A 24598-nucleotide genomic window follows, 5' to 3' on the forward strand; every position below is an offset into this window, starting at 1 on the left:
AAGTATGGAAGGTGCAAACCTGAAAGAGAAACAAATGGATATAGAACTCTCTTCACTACTTCTCAACGCAATGTCTCACAGGACCATCTCAACGTGTCCCTCGATCAATATACACCTGCAACAACGCACCGCCCATCATCCTTCGTACGATATCGTCATCCGGGGCCATCGTCGTCTCGTGCGCATTAAAGTCTCGGTCGTACTGCGGCGCCGAATCCGACGCGAGAATTGTCCCAGCAGGTAGCTGATACCAAAAAAAAGGGCCTGTCCAGAGGAAACCGGGGCGTCAAATCAAATACAAAGAAGAAGAAGTAACGATCAACGCCGTGACGCTCTCGCGCGACGATTGAATAGCCTATGCTGTGTAATGTCGGCTAGAATATTTCGAGCCTGCGCCCCCAGTGCCCTTAGAGCAGAGCAGCGAAGACGCCGGCAGCGACCACGGCGATGCCGTTTCCGAGGTAGGCAGCATTGGTCGGCGCAGCAACGCCAGCAGAAGTGGACGTGCTAGGAGTGGAATCAGAGCCAGCAGCTGGGGGTTGTGTGGCAGAGCTTGAGGCACCAGTGCTAGTGGAATCCTCGCTCGAGTCATCCCCGCCAGTCTGGCCACCACCGCCAGTCTGGGCTTCGGCGGGGTCAAGCGTGCCGCACTGAGACCTGATGTTTGTCTCGCATTCTTCCTGCGCCTGGGCGCTGGCCGTGTTGGCCGCGATGCAGTCAGAGAAGGCTCGCTCGCAGATGAACTATAAGGTTAGCCAAGCCGCGACACGTCGAGCGGAACTCTAGCGGAATCCCACGGCGCCACAAAACTCACAGTCGGCATGGTCTGGATGTAGTACTGCAAGCCAGGGGCGGAACCGTTGGAGCATCTGCAATCGTACTCCAGTGTGTCCTATCACGTTGCAGTTAGACAGTCGCCGTCGTGAGCTGACCACAACAAGCAACTTTAAGGCATACCGAATCGCAGGTATTAGCCGTTAGTGAATTTGCGCAGAGCATGCGGCAGGTGTTGAACTGAGCGCCGCACCAGCCGGCTATCCCATCGTCAGTCCCGCCAGCGCGTTGCGAAGCGTAGAATCCATACCCCTAGTGCCCGGGTCGACAGTGCCCGGATTGACGGTGATGTTCTCTGAACAGTGGTGTCAGTTAGGCGCTTTGCCCCCGGGATTCCGGAACGTACGGCTTTGCGCAGCGGCGAGCGCGAACGCTGCCGAGAGCGTGGGGAGAAGAAAGCGCATGATAAAACTTGTTTAAGCCTGTTGAGGGGAGTAGACTTGATGCACAAAAAAATGGATGTAAAACTCGACAAAAGTTGATTGCGGAAGGGCGAAGCTGGAGAAAAGATGAGTGTTTCGGCCCAGCAACAAACGCTGGGGAAACCTTCTGTTTTGAGAAGGGAGCCAAGGGAAGCTACTCAGGCACGATGTCCCGGTTTGATACTGGTACCTCCGTACCCCGTCAAAGGTCACTTGAGCTTAAAACCTGATGCAGTGAATCATTGGTTCGATAGCTCGGCAAGATACCCACTCGACGGATGATTGGGCATCAAGTGCAGGAAGTTCGGGCCAAGCCGCGGAGACCCACAGCATGTTGTTCCCACCACCAAGAGGTTTGCTGGCAGGGACGATCTCCAGGTTCTTATTACGTGTACATAGTAGGTCGCAGCATGCCAGGCGATCCCGCGCGGTAATCGACTTTGCCCATAACATGGGGATATGCCGATAATTCTATTGTCAAGAGATGCCCGGAATCGGATAGTGAAAGAGGGAAAGTTCGACAGGGAGCTCCTGCTTCGCTACCCCACTGTCAGTTCCGTCAGCCAAGACTCCACCTGCCAGCGATTGCCCAATTGGATTTTTAACATGCAGGAAGGCGGCCATCTGGTTGCCGATCCAACCAGCAGCGTGGTTGGTCACGCAGTAGGGATGTGAAGTACCACACGTAGTACACGTGTAGTGCGCTGATCGACACCGAACGAACACCCGAAATGTCAACGTCAAGTAAGTCAATGCTTGGCCAGTCTGCATCGTATCCCGGTAGACAGTCCCGATACCAACAGAACTGTCGCTGGAAATGCAAATGCACTCTTTGCAAATTCTTTTGGAGTGGATACCCCGCAATTTCCGAGTTAACCGGCAGAAAGGCAAGGCACTGTCTACCTCACGATTGAGCAATGCTTGATTGATGTGCGGGACCGTTCCTAAACACCCCGTGGTGGAGATTGATTGCAGCGGCAGAATCAAGAGGTTGGTGAGTCCTGAACGCCGAGGTTTCGCTTCAACCATACTCAAGAAAGGGCGTAGTGAAGGGCATCTCCAGAGTTAGACATTTATAGGTGGGGTATCTCACGATTCGCCCACTTCAAGATATCAATAGGCCGTTGCCTGGCATCTTCCATCTCTACGGCGCCGAATCTCGACCGATCCTCCGGTGACTTGCGACTCGCGTAATACGGCAGCCCCGACGTGGGCGGCCCTGACCGTAACCAACGCCAGACAAAGCTCTTTCTGCCATTTCGACTTTGACTCCTATCCGGCCTGTTTTGCACTACCAAACCCGTCTTGTTCGGCTACCCTTGTCTGCTCGCCTGCACAACACCGTCCGCCACCGTGGATCCTTCCAAAACCACATTGTCAACATGATTTACCCCCAGACTTCCCGTGCTCCGTGGTCAGACTAGTGGAGCTGGCTCTACGGGCCGGGCGAAGATCTCCCTTTGGCAAATTCGGGTTCTCTATGCCTTCCTTTACACCCATGATTTCCCTCTGGACAGATGGCTGCTCGCTGCCGGCCTTTGTACGTCCAGAACGGTTACTCTCCCGTCTTCTGGATGTCCGAGGTTCTTTGACCTGCAATGAGCGGTCTAAGCTATGTGACGGCACAGGCTGGTCCTCCTCAGGGGCGGTTGCTTGAGTTTGAGTGGGGCGACCGGGGACTTTGTATCGATTCTGGTCTGGGTTGAGCAGTGTTCGGAACGCTATAGAGTCGATCGGGTACTCCTCATTGACAACCACCAGAGAGTCTGCCGCAGCTGAGCCAAGGATATCCTTGATGTCGTTGTATGTCAAGTTCTGGTCAACAATGACATGACTTGCATAATCCAGGCTCCGAACCCATTGGGCGCCAAACTCCTGCGCCTTTGCGATGCGGAGCTTTCTTGCGGGTGCGACGTCATTATTCGGAATGTAATAGAAAGAGAGGCCCCGGAATATCTGGGGTGCTTGGGGCATTGTTTTCGTCGATGACTGACGCTTCCGCTTCCTCAAGGCGGAGCTCGCTGATGGAGACTGATCAACTGCGGAGGAAGTAGGAGGCAGCGGGAGTGTTGTGCTTCTCCTGAGAGTTGAGAGTAGTGGGCGCACAGTCTCTGGCACCGGCGTCTCTTCGATCACCAACGAAGTGGCGTCAGCTACAGGCTCATCTCTCCTGACGGCCAATGTGGCAGCGGGAGTGGCAATGACACAGGAGCCGGGCGTAACTGCGTCTGGGGCGGGCATCGAAGTTGTCCGACGGAGCTGAGAAGGTGCTCTCTCCTCGACTATACTAGATCGCTTCTCTGAATTAAAAAAGGCGCGGCATTTGTCTCGGTGTTCTCGCTCCTCGTCGTCAAGCTCCTCGTCTTCATCGTTGTCCAGAGCATCTAGCGCATTAAAGAATGCAACCTTCTCATCGAACGACGGAGAGGTCATTTGTTTCTGAGCTCCAAATTGAAGTGACGGGAGTGAACTGGAAATAGTTTGACGAAGTAAAGACTGGCTCGGTCCGGCCACGGAAGGCCGAGCTCTACGAGAGATAGCTGGCATTTTAGAGCACGCCTGCCCGGCTTGGTGGCTGAGAGCAACCGTCAGTGCTGCCTGGTCGGCGGGAATCCCGTCAGACAATGCGCCTCTGCATTACGCGCAGCATGTGGACGCACAGCTGCATCACAACGGTGTGGGGAATGTGGGGCAGACAACAATTCACGAGATGCACGCGACAGCACGTGCACTGGTAGGTGATCCTGAATTTCTCGGCGAACGCTTATTGGCTCAACGGTTGCGGTCTGTTTCAGACGGCCCCACCATTCCTTCCCCCTTTTTCACTTATATCGACGCTGGTTGCATTGGAAATGCAACTACAAATTGCGACTGCGCTGGACTGAATTAAATCGGTTGCGGCTTAACTTGGGTCTTATTGGCGTCGACTTCCTAATTTGTGCATTGTTGCCTTCGTTTGCGTTGCAGGAGATACCCCACATTACTTCGGTCAAGCCATTCCGACCAGCCTCCCTGGATAAGCCACGATGTCCAACCTCTTTTCTGGGATGTAAGTGGCATGATTCTCTTTGGATGGCCGTATTATTCGCGCACGGATTGCGGATGGTCTTGAAATATAGAACATGGTGGGCAGTTGGGCGTCACCAAAAATAGAGTGCACACCTATGCTCGCGCCTAGCTCTACCCTCGGTAATATAACCGTGATGCTGACGGTCCTTCCAGTAACGCCCGGTTGAGGGGAACCTCAAACAAGCCCGGAAGTACCAGGAGCCCAATTTCTCCCGTGTCGGATGATGGCCGTCTCAACTCGCCCGGCGGCCTCTCTCAGAGAAGCCAGAGTTCAGCCAACCTGTCATCCAAGCTCCCGCCTCTGCCCGCATCCCCGTCGCTTTCCCAGAGTATCATGACCGGCACCGGCGACGACATCTTGAACTCGTATCACCTCCCAAGGCCATTGCCCTTGTGGCTAAACCCTGCCTTTGCAAAGCACATTGTGAAGGGAAATTTCATGACGCTGAGTGCTAGGCCAAAGACGGTCGAGCAGGGCGAATGGGTGGCACATCATGGTAACCATATTCCGCCTTCACTTGTTTATTTTCGGTCGCTGACGAGCACTGTTAGTGGTTGAGCACTACCGTAACCTCTGGAACTTTGTCCGGGTCATCTACGAGAAGGAGGAGGATGGGAAGCGCATCTGCAACCCAACCACATGCCCCAAGATGTCGGCGGGATCGTAAGGAGTCGTCTAATCTTGCAGTTGCCTGAGCTGACTCCGGCACAGAAACCACTCGTACACGTGGCTTAATAACCGTTTCGAGCCAATTGAGCTACCAGCAATCGAGTACATCGCCCTGATGCAGAGGTGGATTTCGGGCAAGATCGACGATACCAAGATCTTCCCCACGGAACCCTCCGGTGTCTCCTTCTCCCCTAACGCCAACATCGCCAGCACAGGACTCCTGAGCGGGCCGGACGAGTGGATCGGCAAACGAAGCGGGTTCCCCAAGGAGTTCTCCAGCATCTGCCAGACCATTTTCCTGCAGATGTTCCGGGTTTATGCCCACCTCTACTGGGCGCACTTTACCGAGCCGTTCTACCACCTGAACCTGGAGAAGCAGCTAAACAGCTGTTTCAGCCACTTCGTGTTGACGGCCACGGCGCTGGACATGCTCAAACCGCCCGCGCTTGAGCCGATGCAGCCTCTCATCGACCTCTGGGCTGCCAACGGCACTTTCCCGCCCGAGTCTAAGGCATACGAGTATGCTAACCTCAAAGCGGGCCACCGCCTGCTGCAGATGGCGGGTATGGCCTGAGAAAGCGGGCGAGAGTCGCATTGTTTTTTGGCTCTCCGTTCTTCAGTTCACGCATGCATGGTTTCGGAGTTTAGGTGGTTCGGGAGCGGGCAAGACCCTGGGTTATCTCTGGAGGCGATTCCGGGTGGAGACTGGGATAAAAACGCATGGGCAGCCAGAGTTAAGGTTTGCCCGCACTAGTGCAGGACATGGCAAAGGCCAAAAGATCAGACTGGGATCCGGATGATCGAGGGGGGTTAGGGTGGCCCTCACATTACTATCAGGATCGAGGAGCCGAGAAACTCATCGCTCAATAATACGGGAAAACCAGCTTTCCGGAGACGCCTTTTGTGGGTTCTTTCCTATGTAGTGATTTTCAGCGCCCATCTAGACCCGTCTTTTTGACTGTGCCTACCCGAAACAGCCTCCTGTCCCTTCCTGCAGACCAGAGTGGGGGATTTTTCTCACTGCGGGGCTCCCCACATTTCCGCCCAACCTGGAAATTCTCTGCGACGCAAAGATCGAGATTCTGGCCGCGATCCCATTTACTACTTTTTCCCCGTCCAGCATTCTTCTAGAAAGTTTTCTCACTTGGGCACGTCTTTACGATTTCTTCTTTGTCCCTTCCCATCAGGTTCTTCCTTCTGAAACTTCCCACACCTCACGATGACCGGCGAATCCATGGATATTGAGACTGCCGAGAAGCAGCTAAAAGCGCTCGAACACTCTGAGCAGCATTACTTCAACAGGCAAGTCCCCCGGCCCAAATCGCGCCTTGCTCGCGCATCGATGCTAACGCCTGTACTTCCAGCTATAACCACCATGGTGAGCAAATCAAACGGCTCTCACGCATCCCTCTGCTAACCATTGCGCTTCCACAACAAAAGGCATCCATGAGGAAATGTTGGTGTGTACATTTCGCTGCCCCACCATCGTTCAGCCCAAGACAAGATCACTGACAGACGTGCGCCTCAAAAGAAAGATGAAGTCCGGACGAGATCGTACATGAATGCCATCATCCAGAACAAGCATATTTTCAAGGACAAGGTCGTGTTGGATGTGGGATGCGGCACGGGCATTCTCTCCATGTAAGGTTCTCCCGAGCCACCCCCCACCTAGTACAATGGGCTCACACAACATATCTAGGTTTGCGGCTAAGGCCGGCGCGAAGCATGTCATTGGCGTCGACATGTCGACCATCATCTTCAAGGCGCGCGAGATCGTCAAGATCAACGGCTTCGGGGACAAAATCACGCTGATTCAGGGCAAGATGGAGGAGATCGATATGCCGTACGAGAAAGTGGACATCATCATCTCAGAATGGATGGGTTATTTCCTTCTTTATGAGAGCATGCTGGATACGGTGCTCTACGCGCGGGACAGGTATCTGGCCAAGGACGGCCTCATTTTCCCCGACAGGGCTACAATTTTTGTCGCCGGCATCGAGGATGGTGATTACAAAGAGGAGAAGATTGGATGTATGCCTGGTCCTTGCTATCACGCGCTTTGATCAACGATGGCTGACTAAAAGCACAGTCTGGGACAATGTCTACGGCTTCAACTACACACCCTTGAAAGAGACAGCCCTCTCGGAGCCGTTGGTCGATACGGTCGAGATGAAGGCGGTGGTCACGGACCCAACGCCGGTTCTGACGCTCAACCTCTACGAGTGCAAGCCGTCCGACCTGGCCTTCAGCTGCCCCTTTGACCTTGTCGCCCGAAGGGACGACTTCATCCACGCCCTCGTGGCGTGGTTCGACATTGAGTTCACGGCCTGCCACAAGCCGATCCGCTTCTCCACCGGCCCACACACCAAGTACACGCACTGGAAACAGACCGTGTTCTACCTCAAGGACGTGCTCACAGTCCAGCAAGGCGAGAAGGTCGAGTGCTCACTGCACAACCGGCCCAACGAGAAGAACAGGCGTGACCTCGACATCAAGATCGAGTACCGCTTGGAAACACAGGATCCAAAGAGGCAGGCCGAAGGAACTTGCTTATACAAGATGTGCTAGGATTCATCTGAGTTGAAGGTCTCTACCTTTGATAGCGAGCAGCCCGAAGTCGGTGGGGAAGCACTCCCCACGCTACACTGATCTTTGTGCGGAAGTCTTGATGTAGGGTAGGGGAAAAGCGAAACACTATCAGGGATTAGCATTGCTGGTGCACGCTGTTTGTTCTTTAATGTCTAGAGAAGGATTTTACTGGCGTTCGTTTGTCTTATTATTCCTGCGCAACCGAGCAAAAGGGAGCAGAGAGAGCGGGCGGGTGTGTGTGTGTGCTGCATCATGATCATGAGGGTCTTCATGAATAGGATACCCGAAAATAGGAGAGAAATAGAGGCAACTTTCTCTATGCAGTTAACCACTCTTGACTTTGTGTGATCCTCCCGATGCTTGCTCAAACGTTAAATGCATCCGCCATGTGGGTGAGGGTAGTAGTAAGGAAGTATCCATTTCTCTCTTCTTTGCCAAACCCTCTTCCTGATCTGCTTCATCATCTTCGTCACTCGTTGTTTTTCTTGCTCATACCTCCTACGCCAGCACACACATTTTTTTTTTTTTTTTTTAACTTTTTTTTTTATCGTTGATTATCGATTATCGCCGCCCTGCACATATCTACCCAACGAAACCCGCCAACTTCCCGAGAAAAAAGTAGCAAACAGGAGCAGACGACGCAGAGAAGAGGTCGGGAGGCAAACACATTCAACAGTGGCAGGCAACGAAAGCAAATAAGTGGTGGCAAGCGAACGGCAACAAGCAAACCCACGCTTTTTATTTAGTCATTGTATCGCAACTCAACGCCTTGGAAAAAAAAAGAGAACAAAGTACTCCACGCTTCCCCTCAACACCGTTTTTATCCATGTCATAACATATTCGTAGCTGACAATGTCTGTTTCTGTATTCAATCCTGCGTCACAACCTCAGGTCACACTCTCCTCCCGCCATTGACATCAACAGCTCCATTTTGAAACTTTTAGCATTCCCCACGGTAACGCATACTCCAAAACCCGCTTCCGGTCTCACGGCTGTGAACCCACCGGACCCAGATCGCTTTTTGGATAATGGTGAGGAGGACGACGACGATGATGAAGAAGCCACGTCGTTCTCATTCTAGGAGAGGCCGGCGAGGACGAGGACGGAGACGAGATCCACGTCGTTCTCATGCTAGAAGAGAAGTTGATGAGGCTGATGTGAATAACAGGCCGAACTTTGATCCATCCCGGGAGCGTTAGGGTCTCCAGCCACATCTTTCAGACCCACCGGGCCGCTCACCATCCTCGTCCCGGCCTGGAGCGGTAAGATGACTTCCCCTCAGATGCCGACGACGGTGGTGTCCTTCTGCTAGAGCTACCATACTACTGGGAACCGTAGCGCTCAATGATGCGCGCGACACGCTCGGCTAGCTCGTTCGCCTCGGAGTGGGTGGCGGCCTCAGCGTAAACACGGCAAGCGTTTTCTGTGCCGCTGGCCCGGGCGAAGGAGCGCGCGTCCTTGTACTTCTTGACGGCCTGGTCGATCTCCTCCTGAGCGCCCTCTGGGTGCGAGAGGCGGCGCTCGGCGTCGGTCGTGCGGAACAGGTCCTTGTTGCCCACCTCGACGCGCACCAGGCGGTTGGGCAGGTCGGCGTACGTCATGGCCCAGTCGCGCAGCGTCCAATTCTTGTGTGCCAGGATCACCTCAACCATGAGCATGTCCGAGATGGCGTCGCCCACGGTTTGGTTGATCAAGGCGCCGAGCGCGGCCAGAGTGTCGAGGGCGTCTTTTTGCGCGGGCGACTGCGGTTCCGTGTTCTTGAAGGCGTTGAGAGCGTCGGGCGAGAAGAGCACGGTTCCGTGGCCGTTGGCTTCAAAATAAACTCCGATATCAAAGCCCTGCGCGACGTGGTGGAGGTGCTTGACACCGGTCGGGGTGCAAATGACGGGCAGCTTGAGGTGTTGGGTGATGTAGTTTGTGCTGGCGCCGTTGGCATAGGCGGTCTGGACGACGCCAATGCGGAGCTCGTCCTTGAGCCCAGCGCTCTCAACTAGGTCACCAATAAAGGAAGCCGCAAGAGATGAGATGCGATCGCCGTCCAGCATCACGAAGCCGCTCTCGGGGTCGACCCAGTAATAGATTAGCCGGTCAGCGTCGCCGTCGAGCGAGCAGCATCTGAGGCCTGGTTGAGGCTTTGGGTTAGGAGGAGCCCTCTGCTTCGTCTTGACAAAGTCGGCACCGCACTAGAGAGAGAAGCTTAGCAACTAGCTCAAGAGTCAAAACGACAAGAAGCCACCTACGTCGAGGTTGAGAACACCCGGCCGGACAACATCGTCATTCACAACCTTGACGTCGAAGTTGACCTTGTCCTTTGGGATGTATTTGAGGAACTCGGACAACTTCGGACCCCCAACACCATTGGCACAGTCCACCAACAGAGTGCCGTCGATTTTCCGCCCCCTCACAGCGCGAACAAAAGCTTCGGCGAGCTTCTCGTAGTATCCGGCCTCGCTGACCTTGCCATATGACAGCGGGGTGCCCTCGGTGTTGGTAGCCCGCACGAGGTAGTGCAGCTGCGGTGTGGTGAGAAGCTTGTAGTCTACGTGCTCGGTGTTAGTGGCGTCAAGGGCGTCGGCAAGCGCCGAGACGAGCGTGCTACCCGAGGGCCGGGTATCACGGCCGTAGATGACCTTGGCGGGAGCCCGGAGATCGACCTTGAGATCGGTGGCTAGCTTGCGGTAGATGCCCACCAGCTCCTCGTCGCTGGGGGCGTTGACCAGGGCGGTTGCGTAGCGCTCCCAATCCTGCTCGAGCATCTCGCCCATAGGGTCGACAATCTTGACGCCGTTGTCACTAGCCGGGTTATGGCTGGCCGTGATCATGACGCCGATGGCTTGACTGTTAAGCTTCCGGCTACGCAGCGACGCGAGCAGTCCAACACGGAAGGTAACGCCCTCGAGTAAGTTTGCCTTCATCCGGAAGCCGGCGGTGCCATACTTGTACAGCTGGCCCTTCTCGAGGGCGACAATGGGATGCTTGGCCGAGGCGGCTATGATAAGCTGGTCGTCATTTTCCATTTTGGACGTGGCTATCGCGGAGCTGATGGTGGGGTGGGGCAGAGTGAGAGAGGATGGGAAGGCCTCAGGAAGGCGGGCGAGGTTGCAAGGCCGAGGGGTATGGTTCTGGGTTATATTCGGGACCTTCTAATAAGCTAGGGAAAGAGAGAAGAGGGAGGGAAAGTGGGAAAGCAAGCTATAGGCGGTAGGCGGAGGGATGGCAGGTGGAGGGGTGGAGGCCGTCGAGTTGGCGATGCCCCGCAGTTGTCAATTGGTGGGTATGTGGGGACCTTCGACAGCTAGCAGAGGTGGGATGGGGGATCGAGCACGGGCTAAGCTGAATTTGGAACAACCTGCGTCTTCTTGGCTCGCCCACTGCCGAGCTTGCATCTCGCGCGCCGCACTTTACGCGTCTAACTCCCCCAAAGTAATCACCAACTGCTGTAGCAACCGCAGCAAAGGAATGAGACGACAAACAATGCGTCGCGGTACTAGAACTTGACACATCGCCGGGGCAGACATTCATTGCTTCCAGTTGCTACAGTACTTGCTTGCGCTTTTTTGCTTTTTTTTTTTTTTTTTCCTATTTTTCTCCCCTTTTGCTTGCCTCTTCATTCTGCCAGCTCGATCTGTTGCCGGCAGATATCTGTTTACTTCCGCGTTGTCCCGTTTCTTTACTTTTGCTGAGGCTGTGTCCTCCAAATGCCTGAAACCACGTGTGCAAACCCTTTGCTCCTCGAATGGGTCAAAGAATGGTGGGATAAAGCTCGACAGCAAAACTCCAAGGGCGTCACCACCTACAAACATGCCTACGACTCGCTCAAGGCTTGCCCTATCTCCTTCCAGCACCCCTCCGAGTTGCAGCAGCTGAAAGGATTCGGGCCGAAACTGTGTGAGCGGCTTACCGAAAAGCTTCGGAATCACTGCGAGGAGAATGGCCTGCCCATGCCGGCGTATCCGCGCAACAGAAAGCGAGCCAGCAAATCAAACACACAACAGCACGACCACGAGGATGGCGTGCCCGCCCGCCCGGCCAAAAAAGCAAGGAACGCCAAGCCATACGTACCGGCATACCGATCTGGTGCATATGCACTGATACTTGCTCTCTCCAACTTGGACGGGAATCGCGTGGGCCTGCCCAAAGCCGAGCTGATAGAGGCAGCTCAGCCCCACTGTGACTCGTCGTTCACGGCGCCCTCGGATCCCACCAAGTTCAACACGGCATGGGCCTCGATGAAAACGCTAGAGCAAAAGGAGCTGGTGTATCAGCGTGGTCGGCCCCTGAAGAGATATGCCTTGACTGATGAGGGCTGGGAAGTCGCCAGGAGGATTCGGGAGACGCTCCTTGCTAAGACCGGAGATGCAGGCTCAAGCGCCACACCAACTGCGGGGCCTGCAGGGCACAACCGGACAGCTGCATTGCCCGGGAATATCTCACTTCCGGGGGCTGCTTCAACCATTGTCCTCGACGATGAAGACGACGGCGTCGGCCCTCACCAGCCCAGGAAATCTGCATTCGAAGATGTGGTAGCTGATGGAAACGCCGTATCTGATGCTTCGGAACTACCCTCATTCGTGCCCATCAAACTTACTCCTGGCTCCTTTACGGTTGAGCTAGTTCTGGACAACCGCGAGGTCAGGGCGAAGACGGATCGAGATTATATGCAGCAGGAACTTGCGAAGAGAGGAGTCGCCCCTACCGTGCGTGCGTTGGAACTAGGTGACGCTCTGTGGGTTGCGAGGTGCAAGCAGCCCGGCTGGCTGACTGGTCAGGGCGCAGAAGACGACGAGGTGGTTCTCGACTGGATTGTGGAGCGCAAGAGATTGGATGACCTCTGCGGCTCTATTCGGGATGGCCGCTTCCACGAGCAAAAGTTCCGTCTACGGCGCTCAGGGGTGAAGAATGTCATCTACCTCGTCGAGGAAATCAGCATGGACGCGACCTACTTTCAAAAGTATGAGGAGTCGGTCCAGTCAGCTATCGCGTCGATGCAAGTGGTCAATGGGTACTTTGTGAAGAGGACGCAAAAGATGGACGACACGATCAGCTACTTGACGTCCATGACGAATATGCTCAAGAAGGTATACGAGAGCAAGACGCTGGACGTGATACCCACCAAAGTCTTGACGGCAAAAAACTATCTCCCCTTGATTAAGCACCTCCGGGAGACGCAGCCGTCGAGCAGCCATCACATCAGTTATGCTGCTTTTGCATCACTGGCTTCCAAATCTGAGCTAATAACCCTGCGAGACGTGTTTCTCAAGTTCCTAATGGCAACAAAGGGAATCACGGGGGAGAAGGCCATCGAGATCCAAAAGGTATGGAAGACTCCTAACGAGTTTGTCAAGGCCTTTGAGCGGTGCGGCTTAGGGGAGGAGGGGAGAAGACGCAAGATAGATCTCGTCGTGTCGCGGCTCGGCCATCTGCTAGGACGCAAGAAAATCTCCAAAGCCGTCAGCCAGAAGCTGGCTGAGGTTTGGGGGGACGCATAGAGAGGCTGTCAGGGGGAGCCGCAAGAGTAGAGTCGCGGCGTCAGCTAGTCCATAACATCGTCGGTGCAACGCCACGCCCATTACTACAGCCTTTTTAAATACTACCAAGCCAGTCTACTCTAATCCGGTTCAATTCCCCTCCTGCGCCGCTGAACGCTGCGCGATGATCCTCTCCATCATCTTCTGAAGGAAGGGAATCCCCCCAGCCCCTCCGCTCTCCTCGTCCAGCCGTGTCAGGTAGCCCTGCAGGCTCTTCTCGACGTACTTGGCCGTCATGTCCACCTCGACGTTGACCGTGTCCCCGACCGCCTTGGCGGCCGTGACGACCCTCTCCTGCGTGTACGCGATGAGCATCACCTCCCACCAGCCCTGCTCGTCGTCCACCGCCGTCACGGTCAGGCTCGCGCCGTCGAGCGCGATGAAGCCCTTGTACACGACGTACCGCAGCACGTCGCGGCTCCGCGGCGCGAACCGCATCGTCACGGCGTTGCCGTCCGGCCGCCGCTCCACGATGGCCGCCGTCGTGTCCACGTGGCCCTGCACGAAGTGGCCCCCCATCCGCGTGTCGGCCCGCACCGCCCGCTCCAGGTTCACGCGCGACCCCGCGCCGAGCGAGCCCAGGTTGGTCAGCCGCAGCGTCTCCGGCGCGATGCCGACCGTGAACTGCGCCGTCGGGGAGGTGCTGAAGGAGGTTACCGTGAGGCAGACGCCGTTGATGGCGATGGAGTCGCCTAGGTGTGCGTCCGAGAGGAGAGTGGAGGACGCGGGCAGGGCGATGGTGAGGGAGGTGCCGCCTGTGTCGTCCGACGGGTTGAGTTCGGCGACGACTTCGGAAAGGGGTGTTTTGTTAGTTGTGAGACCTGGAGAAAGGGAGAATAAAATGGGGTTGCTTTACCGCCTATCTCTTCCACTATGCCGGTAAACATTGTGAGAATAGTTTAGAGGAGTTTAAGTATGGTTCGAGTGTGTGAGTACGATGCGAGTGTGCGTTGTGAGATGAAATTCGGTTTTCTCCCTCGATGAGTTGAACTCGATGGTGGGGTCCTCGGGGGCGGCCGTCTTCAGAGCGTCCGATAGTGTGAAACGCTGAGGAAGCAAGGTGCGAATCTTTTTCTCTCTCCCTCTCTCCAAGCAGGATCGCTTAAACGACTCAATGAAGATTTGTTTCTGAGAAATATGATCCAGCCTCGGCCATGAGCTCCAAGCCGACGGGCATGGGGTCAAGCTACCCCGCGACTGGTACGATAGGTAAGGGTTAGGGTCGAGTATAAGTCTGGATCAAAGCAAATTGAATAACATTGTGTATGGCCCTTTACATAGCCATCATGTTGCCTAGACATAAGTACATTACGTCTTTCCTGAAATGCCCGCTCTACAGTTGCTTCAGTGATATTCGGAATACGTATTCTCTGCTACCAATGGAAGCTGCCACAGTGCATTACAGTGTTTATTGGCATGCTGTGCACGGTGGTAAGGGAGGCAGGGACTGTCCCGGCAGGCAACCAGGCAACATCTCGACCTGCCAAGCTTCCTTCCAGTGCTAACTGAATGGCAATCTCAAGTGCCCGACTACATCGCCGGTTCCTCCCTTCGTTACTTTTCCTTTTACTCTGAACTCGATCCGTATGAGACCCAGGAAATCCGGCGTGCAATGCTGCTTCGACCGGCGCAGCGGCGGCGCTTAATCCGAGGAACAGTCGTGCTCTGTTTCGTCTGGCTGTTCTTCCACGTCGCAAACGAAATCGACTTGTCCTCGCCAGCAACGCGCTGGACCTCCTCCAATGCGCTATCTGACGTCTGCCGCCCGCACGGGTGGAAGCGCTTCCAGCCCAAATCGCCCGAAACACCGCGCAAAGTGTACGACCTGATGATGATCAACACGGAGCTCGACTGGCTCGAGATCCGCCTCAACAGCACTTGGGACGAAGTGGACTACTTTGTCCTCGTCGAGGGCCGCAGGACTTTTACCGGTCTCGACAAGCCCCTGACTCTCAAGGACAACATGTCCAAGTTTGCCCCCTACCAGTCCAAGATGATCTACCACGAGATCGAGTACCCGCCCGACTTCAAGCCCCGCACCGCCTGGGACATGGAGGACCACCAGCGCAACTCGATGCTGGCGCAGGTCTTCCCGCACCTGACCGGCCGCCAAGCGCCCAACCTCGGCGACGTCATCGTCGTATCGGACGTGGACGAGATCCCGCGCCCCTCGACCCTGGCCGTGCTCCGCGAGTGCCAGTTTCCCCGCCGCCTCACCCTGCGCAGCCGCTTCTACTACTACAGCTTCCAGTACCTGCACCGGGGGCCCGAGTGGGCGCACCCGCAGGCGACATACTACCAGGGGCTGCGCAAGACGCTGCTGCCCAACGACCTGCGCATCGGCGACGGCGGCATCTGGCCGTTCAAGGAGTGGGAAAAAGCCGACTTCCGGAACGCCAGCTGGCACTGCTCGTCGTGCTTCGAGACGATGGACGAGCTGCTGACCAAGATGAAGTCGTTCTCGCACAAGTCGATGAATGCGGAGCAGTATCGGGATCGGAGGAGGATTGCGGACCGGATACGGAATGGCAAGGATCTGTGGGATCGCAAGGGGGAGGAGTACGATCGGATCGAGAATAACTTGGATGTTCCCTCTTTCTTGCTGGAAAATAGAGAGCGGTTTCGGTACCTGCTAAACCGGGACGGGCCGACGGCGGGGTTTACGGATTACGAGGGATAGAATGCGTTGTTGGGCGTTCAGAAGGTCATTTATTGTAGAGGAACGGGCGTTTGGATTGTACCAACTTGCGGCATGCCGTTCGAGACGGCAGCCGGGCAGAGATACCCATTGATATAACACCGGTGAGGGAACACAGGCAGTGAACCACAACATTATCCATACTTGTAATTGCTCCATCCGTGCGACCGTTCCACAGACACAACGCCTGGCCTTAGTTAATAGCGGAATGTGTGACCAAGCATGTTGGTGTGGAGTCCCTTGTCTGTGGTTTAGGTAAGTAACGTTCATTCAAATCATTTTTAAACGCCCGTAGGTCTCATTCCATACAGCGCAATTTGGGACGGAATCCCTGCCGACTCCAGTTGATAGCAGCTCACCACAGATATTGCAGAAGCCCTAGCTAACCGGGCGCAGGCGGGTAAGTAGTTCAGTTAAGCGCTATATCTCTTCTGTCACCTATTCCCGCGGATTTCCATCAAGGAGCACGAGTCAGTAACCCCAGCATGCACTAGGGACCGGAGTACAGCAAAAGGCCAACTCCTGTCGAGCAAAGTACTGAGTTCACTTCCCAGCGTATGAAAGCAACATAGGTACCGGTCTGTGCGACCGATGAGATCTCCGAAAGACATTGTGTACGCCGCAAATACACATATCAGCGTACTCATTGCAACTAAGCGCTCAGCTAACAAGCGTCGGACAACTTACTCGATTCGGTCCACGCGGGATTCGAATCGAATAAGTCCTGACTTTTAAAACAAGTGGTATAAAAAAAAATAAATAAAAACTACGCTACGCCATCACAGCCATGCCCCTTGCCCCACTGCCTATGAAAGAAAAGTTGAAACGAAAAACTAATACTTGTATGTGATCGTCTTGGTCCTGACCCACTCGTTCAAGCCCTGAGTGGCATTGAACCTGCCGTAGCCTGAGGCCTTGGCGCCGCCGTGGGGCAGGGCACTCTCGTCGTGCACAGTCATGCTGTTGATGTGGACGGCGCCCGTCTCAATCTCCTTGGCGAAGCGCAGGCCCCGGCGCAGGTCCTCGGTGAAGACGGCTGAGCTGAGGCCGTACTCGGTGTCGTTGGCGATGCGCAGCGCCTCCTCCTCCGTCTCGATCTCGTACAGCGCCACGCTCGGGCCGAAGCTCTCCGTCTTGTAGATGTCCATGTCGGTCTTGATGTCGGAAATGACGACAGGGCGCATGCGGGTAGCAGTCAACTCCTCGGCGTTGGGATCGCCGAAGACGATCCGTGCACCCTTGCCGACCGCGTCCTGGGCGAGCTTCTTGTTCTTGGCGACGGCTGTGCCGTTGATCAGGATGAGCGCTTCCGGACCGCCAAAAATGGTATTGATGGCGTTGACAAGTTTTTCCTCGAACGCGGCACGGACCTTCTTGTGCACGAGGATGCGTTCGGTCGACATGCAGATCTGGCCCGAGTTGAGGAAAGCGCCCAGAGCACACTGCGTCGCCGCATTGTCCAAGTCGGCATCCTCCCACACGATGGCGGGCGCCTTGCCGCCCAGTTCGAGGAGCACCGGCTTGAGGTGCTCGCCGGCGAGCTTGCCGATGATGCGGCCGACCATGGTGCTGCCGGTGAAGTTGATCTTCTTGATATTGGGGTCGGCGATGAGCATCTGTGTGATGGCGGGGGCGTTTGCCGGCTCGTGGAACAGCAGGTTCAGAACTCCGCCCGGCAGCCCGGCCTCGTGCAACACGGAGCAAATTCCCCACATGGTCCGAGGGCAGAGCTCGGAGCCCTTCAGGATAGCCGTATTACCGGCAGCAATGGGAAACAGAACCGAGCGGATGCCGAGAATGTAGGGGGCGTTCCTAGACTTATGTCAGCCATGAGCTCTCGTACAACTACCTATCAGAGGCGGTGCCTACCAGGGAGCAATAGCAAGAACGACGCCAAACGGCTCCTTGATGATCATAGCTCCCGAGTTGGGGTCTGCCACGGTGGGTATGCTGCCTTCCAGTGACGGCAACCTCCCAGCAACGTCGAGCAGTAGCTCCTTGGAAGCGCCGACGTTGAAGTCAGCCCACTGCCGAGGACAGCCCGTCTCGTCCATCATGTACTGGCCAAGTTCCCCCTTCCTCCTCTCCATGATCTCGGCGGCCTTCAGCAAGATATCCCGGCGCTGACGGGGGTGTGACGTCTTCCATGTTTTGAAAGCATTCGCCGCTGTGTCGATGGCGGCACGAACCTCGGCCTCAGTTGCGCTGCTGGACTGGTGGACGACCTTGCCGGACGCCGGAGATATGACATCGAACTTCCTCTCGGGGCGGACTTCCTCGCCATTGATGAAGAAGGGTACCGAGTAGTTCTCGGCGACGACAGTCTGGATTTGGGCCATGGCGGAGAGAAGGAACGACGAGAGACAGTCTAAGGTATCGAACAAGGGCACAGCGGATGGAGAACCAGAGCAAATACTGCAGGGGCACGACAGGAGCTGGTAGAAATAAAAAGGGCACCGGAGGGTTATTGAGCCCGAAGTGGGGCGGGGTGGCTTCGGGCGAGGATCGCATCCTCCCGATCAGCAAGTGGATAGCACGAGGGGTGCTCCTCGAGTGCCGCATTCGCACGCCGGCATCCAAGAGGGTCAGCGAAGAGGCGCACCAGTCGGGCGGCCAGGGTGCTTTTCGGACGGCAGGCTGCTTGCTCCATAAAACGACAGCCCTTGGCAGAAGGTCGCTGGCCATTTTTCCATCACTCCTGCCTTCCACCCCAGGGTTAAGGACAGGCATGCGTCGCCCAAAAATGGGATAACTGCAAGGGTCTTCCTCCAAAGCGACGTTCTCTCTGAGGAGCGTCTCACTTCCCCTGGCGTCCGCACGACCTTTGAATGCGGGGTCTGCGGGTGGAGATTTAGAGCCGGCGGCGCGTACACTCGGCACCTGTTAGTCGTTGGTGAGTGGCTAACTGGCCCAAGGGGAAACGCGGCGGCTCCGGATGCTCGGCAATGGCGATGCTTATTGCCACTGCAGCAGCAGCGGATTCCTGCCTCGGCCCAGTCCCCCGGGGCCGTTGTACGTAGGTAGCTGTCCTTGGTCTATCTCAGAGGGCCCCCCGCATCTCAGAGCAGCGCGGGGCGGGGCGGGGGCGGGGGCCAGAACCGGGACATTGGGGCTTGTCGGCCGAAACAAAACATCTGGACAAATGCGCTCGGGGTTCCTGGTTCAGTTAGCCACGTGCAGGACCAAATGTTCCTGTCAATTGCGCATCCCCATCGCTTCGTTCGGGACGCTTGCTGCGCGCCGACTCAGCTCCTGGAGTTCGTCTTCTGCGGTGCGAAACGAATGTGGAGATGCGAGACGGGGATGCGAGACGGGGATGCGAGATTAGGAGCCGTCTTGATCATGACTCGCGAGGTCAAGAGCGCCTCAGCTGAGCAAAGCCATCGCCTGGGTTCACAAACGGGTGGGAGAGCGTGATCAACGAGATCTCCTTGTATATAACTGCGCATGTCCAGCTAAATATCGAAACTCGAAGGCCTCGACCAGCAACGTGGAGAATCTTACCTTGATTGCCTGTGGGCGGATTGACGCATACCTCGTTCTTCAACCTTGGTGCTTGCGTGGAAGAGGACCGGTTCGCAGAGGGCCGTGGAGGAGGTCGAAGCGGCCCTTTGATCAAACGCTTTAGCGGCTGCTCTGACGCCATTGGCTCCCGTTCAAAGGCTCATTCCACACTATATGTAGTAGAGACGTTGGGAATCTTGAAGGGAGGAGTAGCAGCAGTCACCCCATGGCGGCGGGCACTTTCCACGGAAATTGGCACAGCCTGCCAAGGACACCGAACCGCCGTCAGTACTCCCCATCTGACAATGACGTCAGCATGCAGAAGAGACCATTCTTCACTTGGGCAGCCTTACAGTATTCACCGGACGCTATGATCACTCAATCTTTGCCCGCGACCCTCGTAGATTCCAGGCCTGGCCACCGAAAGCAGGAGTAGAACAAAAGATTCGGTTTTGGCTATCGTAGCGAGCGTTTTGTCCGTTTGCGGTCGCAATGCCCATCACGGCCGTTTACTGGCCAATGTTTCCCGAGTCGACAATTCCCATCTCATCCGAAGCGGTCTGCTGGCAGATGCAGAGAGATTGCCACTCAGCCCGTCAGGGCCAGGAACCGGATGATCATCGCCACTGCTTACCATGCTTGGTCCAATGGTTCTAGACCCGACCCCACAAGTCCCTGGGCTGCGAAGTACGAGTCCGGAATATGGACGGCGCAGCTTAAGTGGGCATTGGACCCCTGTGATCGTCATGACGACATAGGACAGTTTCGACGATGCCACCGTAGTATCTGCTCCTTCACAAAAAGGGAATGCGTTCACGATGGAGGCATGCAGCCATCTTCGGAGGACACCCGTTGCCTGGGTTGTCAAAAAGCCTTCTGGCACCCAGTCCAACACTTTGTTCCTGCGATATTTCGCGTCCAAGCTCGACCATATTAGCAGGAGCCACAATCCGAAGCCAATATTAAGTTCGGTGGCTGCAATGCATTAAAACGCCCGCCCAACAGCCGAGAACATTTACGTTTTGATGCAATGCGGCCTAGCGAACCTTGCAGCCAGGGCGACCGGACCGCTGCTGACGTCGATGCCGACTCCGACGCCAAACTAATCCACGCACACCATCAGACATTGGCGGCGCAACTCGATGCGCCATCTCTCGGACATGGGATCAAAAGCATGACTCCACCGCTTGCCTCGGACGATGGCCGCGATGGAACTCGTGCGAGCCCAGTCTACCCCGCGATGCCTTTAATTAACCCCGCCCAGGTTGCTTTTGCAGCCATCCAGTGCCTCCCCATCCCCGTCCTCGTCCTGGACGCGCAAAAGACGGTCGTGCTGGCCAATGAAGCCATGGCACGATTGTTGAACATGGCGCCGGGCTCTGCCACAGAAGCCGACCGCATGATGCCGGTGATGGAGGCGCTCCGTGGGAAATCGCTTTCCCAGATCGGTATCGATTTCGTCGAAGACGTCGTCCCGGTCTGGATCGATTGGGAGCAGTTCCTCGACCAAACCGCCGTTGATATGGCACGGAGAAAGAATAATCTGGCAGATGGGAATGCAGACGGTGCCCATGACACGCAAGAGGACCCGTCGTTTAATGTGGTCGTGGACGTGGTCATCACTTCGACGGCTCTCATAAAAAGCACTCCTGGACCCGTCGCACCATCGTCCGGGGCTACGCTCACGGTTCGTGCCAAAATGATCGTCTCGGTTTGCGACGTTGACCGGGACAGCGCCTTCTTCACTCTGACATTTACAAATTCCGAACCACTCTCGTTAGCAGCTCCAAGAGAGTCGATGACCACGTCCAGCACCCCGTCCCCGGTTTCGCCTGATCATAGCCAAATATCTTCCTCATTGAAGGTTAGTCCTAGGACGGCCTCTCTCGTTTCCACTCCATTACCAACCTTGGGCGGCCCACCAACCTCGTCGAGTCCCGGCGCTCCCTCGGTCCTTCAAAAGATCACCGTGATGAAAGACGCCCTGCTCGACAACATCCAAACACCAATCCTCGCCATGTGGAAGGATGGGAGCGTGTCGTTTCCGAACCGAGCTGCGCGGAATCTCTTCCATCGGAATACCGAATCCGCGAAGACACCCAAAGGCTCCGATCTGCTTCCCACCTGGACTCTTTGGGACGCCGACTTTGGCAGGCAGCTGGATCCCGGCGAGGACCCCATGTCCATTTTAATCCGGACCGAGACGCCCTTCGCAAATCGGCGCATCGGCGTCTACGACGCTGCGGGCCAACCATTAGTGTTCGACGTGGAGGGGGTTGCTCTCAGGGACGACCATACGGGCGAGTTTCTGGCAGGTGTGGTTACGTACAACGACGTTACGAGGATGACGGAGGAGTTCCGGCTCATATGCGACACGATGCCACAGCTCGTCTGGACCGCCGGCCCAGACGGCGCACACGACTTTTTCAACAGCCGATGGCACAGCTACACAGGGCTTTCCGAACAAGAGTCTCTTGGCTGGGGCTGGAAGAACGCTTTCCACCCGGACGATATCCCCGAGGCTGAGAGGAGATGGAAGCATTCGCTCGCGACAGGCGAGCCTTACTCGACCGAATATCGTTGCCGTGGCAAGGACGGTGAATGGAGGTGGTTCCTTGGCAGGGCTCTGCCGCTGAGGAACAAGCACACTGGGGAGGTTGAGAAATGGTTTGGTAAATTACATCACATCTCACTCCCCAGGCGCAGTCGATACTCACACCTACAGGTACCTGCACCGATGTTCACGAGAGCAACGAGGCCAAGATTGAGATCAAGAGAACCAGACAGCAGCTTCTCAGCGTGATTGCGCTATCACACATGACCATGTTCACCGTTGACCCCAACCGCAGGATTACCATGCTCGAAGGAGCAATGATCTGGGACTCGCGGTGCGATAATAATCTGTCTAAGCGGTACATCGGCGAGGACGTATATGAGGTGTTTAGCCGCCTCAACCCTCAGCTCCCGGAAGGCCAGACGCCGCCTTTCTTGAAACCTCTCGAGTCTATCCTAGCCGGAGAGGTGGCAGAAGACCTAGAGGAACATCAAATTGGTGGGTAACCCTCGCAAGAACGGTCTCCGCCAGTAGCACTAACAGTCTCGTAGAGGGGCGTTGGTATCGTACCCGCCTTCAGCCAATCCCAGAGAAGACAAGCTCCGACAAGGACACGGTTATTGAGGGTGTCATTGGCTTCATCATGGATGTCACGGAGCTCAAAGCCCGCGAGAAGGCTCTTCGAGCTCAGGCCCGGGAAAAGCGGCAGCTGGTCGCCAATGAAGCCGCGGCAAAGGAGGCCAGCAGATTGAAAAGCCAGTTTCTGGCAAACGTTAGTTTCAGATGCTCGGTTTGGTTGAGAGACCTAGTTGTGCTGACGGGCACCAGATGTCGCACGAAATCCGCACTCCTATAAGCGGTGTGATCGGGATGGCCGAATTACTCCTGGACGCAGATCTTGGAGATGAGCAGAGAGAAATGACAGAAAACATTTACCGCTCGGCGAACGCCCTTTTGACCGTCATCAACGACATCTTAGACTTCTCCAAGGTCGAATCCGGGCGGCTGGACATTGAAGAAGTGCAATTCTCACTCTCGGTGGTTGTCCAGGACGTGGGTAAGATGCTCAGTTTCGCCGCTGAACGCAAGGGTCTTGCATTTTATTCCGACATTGCACCCGACATCGATAGCAACCTTATCGTTGTAGGCGATCCAGGCCGTGTGAGACAGATCATGACCAATTTCCTCACAAACAGCATAAAGTTCACGAACCAGGGCCATGTCAAGCTCTCGGTTCTAAAGGAGAAGGAATCCGCTGAGACCATCGAGATCAGATTCATTGTCGAAGACACGGGCATTGGGATTGAAGACGAGGTCGTGAAGCGGCTCTTTCAGCCCTTCAGCCAGGGCGATGCGTCGACAGCCAGAAAGTTTGGCGGCACGGGGCTCGGGCTGACCATCTGCAAGAACCTCTTGGAACTAATGAAAGGACGGATGACGTTTCAATCGACTCCCGGTGTGGGCACCACGGCCACATTCTGGATCCCCTTTAACAGACCACAAGGGACGCAGGCCGTGAGTCTGGTCGAAATAGGTCCTCTGTCCGAGCGGCTACAGTCGGAGATGAGCGTGTCCGGCAACAGCTCCGACTACGAGAACAAGATCAGCACGCCTTCCGGAGAGCGGACCAGTATCCCAACTAACCCGAGCCAATCGCCATGGCGACAATCTTCCAGCAGCCCGTTGGCAGCCACACCAGAGGAGCAACTCCCCTATGCCGCGCGGGCTAACGTGCACGTCCTAGTTGTGGAGGACAACGCGGTAAACCAACAGTTCGCGCTCAAGACCATCGAGAAGCTCGGCTTCCGGGCCACGGCCGTCTGGAACGGCCAAGAAGCGGTCGATTATCTCGCCGCCGCCAAGGAGGGAACCCGAAAGAAACCCGATATTATCCTCATGGACGTACAAATGCCCCTCATCGACGGCTACAAGTGCACGCACATCCTCCGCCATCACGTCACGCATAGGGCCTTCGTCAGCGACGTCCCCATCGTAGCCATGACGGCCTCGGCGATCCAGGGCGACAGGGAAAAGTGCAAGAAGGCGGGCATGGACGACTACCTCTCCAAGCCGGTCCGGATCAAGACGTTGGAGCGCATGCTTGTCCGGTGGAGCACCAAGGGGCGGGCGAACGTCGCGCCGTCGTCGTCATCGGCGGCGTCGGCGGCGTCGTCGACGTCCATCTCGCTGGGCCTGAGTGGGTCCGAGTGCTCCGAGAGCAGCAAACACCGTGAGAAGCCGGTCGAAGTGCCTCCTGGGATCGCAGACCATCCTGTCCTCGTCGACGGTGCCGCGCCCTTGGCGATGCTGGCGCCGGCCAAGTCTGAAGCTGACGCTCTTGAGGATATGCAGGATGATCTGACGCCACGCCCTCCTCCGACGCATCGCGATACCAGCGACCGCTTCCCTGGCTATGCGGTGCCTATGCCGCTCGGCTCGAGACGGGACCGGATCGAGTCGGAGATGATGCAGCTGGCTCGTCGGCTGAGCGAGGACGATCTGGCGATGCAGAGCCGGGAGGACAAGCTGATTGATGCCGTGGGGGGCGTGGCGACGCATGTGCTGGCTTCTTCGCCGAGGAGAGAAGCGCTGACGGAGGAGAATGTGGGCAAGTTGGGGGAAGTGTCGAGACGTATATGCGATTGATTCTATGCTTTGGATGGAGCGGATTCGGGGGTTGGAAATACATGATCAAATGGGTTGGGTAAGCGCGATATCGAGGCAAAAAGG

General features: G+C 56.1%; 10 protein-coding genes across 10 annotated transcripts; 5 read left to right on the forward strand and 5 right to left on the reverse strand.

Moving 5' to 3' along the window:
• Positions 1-407: 407 nt before the first annotated feature.
• Positions 408-1238, reverse strand: MFIFM68171_01083 (uncharacterized protein; the record flags this gene model as incomplete). The annotated part of the gene is made up of 5 exons (XM_071056505.1): positions 408-743; positions 815-892; positions 958-1034; positions 1085-1129; positions 1181-1238. The coding sequence occupies 5 exons, from the start codon at positions 1236-1238 to the stop codon at positions 408-410; spliced, it is 594 nt and encodes a 197-aa protein (XP_070912606.1).
• A 1395-nt stretch (positions 1239-2633) lies between these two features.
• MFIFM68171_01084 (BRCT domain-containing protein) lies at positions 2634-3689 on the reverse strand (the record flags this gene model as incomplete). Its single annotated transcript, XM_071056506.1, has 1 exon — positions 2634-3689. One exon carries the CDS (start codon positions 3687-3689, stop codon positions 2634-2636), a length of 1056 nt encoding a protein of 351 aa, XP_070912607.1.
• A 593-nt stretch (positions 3690-4282) lies between these two features.
• On the forward strand, positions 4283-5569 carry MOB2_2 (Maintenance of ploidy protein mob2; the record flags this gene model as incomplete). Its single annotated transcript, XM_071056507.1, has 4 exons — positions 4283-4305; positions 4479-4822; positions 4878-4989; positions 5038-5569. 4 exons carry the CDS (start codon positions 4283-4285, stop codon positions 5567-5569), a joined length of 1011 nt encoding a protein of 336 aa, XP_070912608.1.
• Positions 5570-6214: 645 nt separating this feature from the next.
• On the forward strand, positions 6215-7563 carry HMT1 (Nuclear SAM-dependent mono-and asymmetric methyltransferase; the record flags this gene model as incomplete). Its single annotated transcript, XM_071056508.1, has 6 exons — positions 6215-6297; positions 6360-6373; positions 6436-6455; positions 6527-6636; positions 6695-7026; positions 7085-7563. The coding sequence occupies 6 exons, from the start codon at positions 6215-6217 to the stop codon at positions 7561-7563; spliced, it is 1038 nt and encodes a 345-aa protein (XP_070912609.1).
• A 1343-nt stretch (positions 7564-8906) lies between these two features.
• Positions 8907-10601, reverse strand: PCM1 (Phosphoacetylglucosamine Mutase; the record flags this gene model as incomplete). The annotated part of the gene is made up of 2 exons (XM_071056509.1): positions 8907-9767; positions 9825-10601. The coding sequence occupies 2 exons, from the start codon at positions 10599-10601 to the stop codon at positions 8907-8909; spliced, it is 1638 nt and encodes a 545-aa protein (XP_070912610.1).
• A 681-nt stretch (positions 10602-11282) lies between these two features.
• Positions 11283-13073, forward strand: MUS81 (Crossover junction endonuclease mus81; the record flags this gene model as incomplete). Its single annotated transcript, XM_071056510.1, has 1 exon — positions 11283-13073. One exon carries the CDS (start codon positions 11283-11285, stop codon positions 13071-13073), a length of 1791 nt encoding a protein of 596 aa, XP_070912611.1.
• Positions 13074-13202: 129 nt separating this feature from the next.
• Positions 13203-13999, reverse strand: RIB5 (Riboflavin synthase alpha chain; the record flags this gene model as incomplete). Its single annotated transcript, XM_071056511.1, has 2 exons — positions 13203-13900; positions 13969-13999. 2 exons carry the CDS (start codon positions 13997-13999, stop codon positions 13203-13205), a joined length of 729 nt encoding a protein of 242 aa, XP_070912612.1.
• Positions 14000-14724: 725 nt separating this feature from the next.
• MFIFM68171_01090 (uncharacterized protein) lies at positions 14725-15792 on the forward strand (the record flags this gene model as incomplete). Its single annotated transcript, XM_071056512.1, has 1 exon — positions 14725-15792. The coding sequence occupies one exon, from the start codon at positions 14725-14727 to the stop codon at positions 15790-15792; it is 1068 nt and encodes a 355-aa protein (XP_070912613.1).
• Positions 15793-16643: 851 nt separating this feature from the next.
• On the reverse strand, positions 16644-18149 carry MFIFM68171_01091 (uncharacterized protein; the record flags this gene model as incomplete). The annotated part of the gene is made up of 2 exons (XM_071056513.1): positions 16644-17622; positions 17680-18149. The coding sequence occupies 2 exons, from the start codon at positions 18147-18149 to the stop codon at positions 16644-16646; spliced, it is 1449 nt and encodes a 482-aa protein (XP_070912614.1).
• A 2195-nt stretch (positions 18150-20344) lies between these two features.
• On the forward strand, positions 20345-24514 carry MFIFM68171_01092 (uncharacterized protein; the record flags this gene model as incomplete). The annotated part of the gene is made up of 4 exons (XM_071056514.1): positions 20345-21986; positions 22040-22366; positions 22420-22640; positions 22697-24514. The coding sequence occupies 4 exons, from the start codon at positions 20345-20347 to the stop codon at positions 24512-24514; spliced, it is 4008 nt and encodes a 1335-aa protein (XP_070912615.1).
• Positions 24515-24598: the final 84 nt, after the last annotated feature.

This window comes from Madurella fahalii, assembly GCF_045866475.1.
Source record: "Madurella fahalii IFM 68171 DNA, scaffold_1, whole genome shotgun sequence".
Taxonomy (NCBI): Eukaryota; Fungi; Ascomycota; class Sordariomycetes; order Sordariales; genus Madurella; species Madurella fahalii.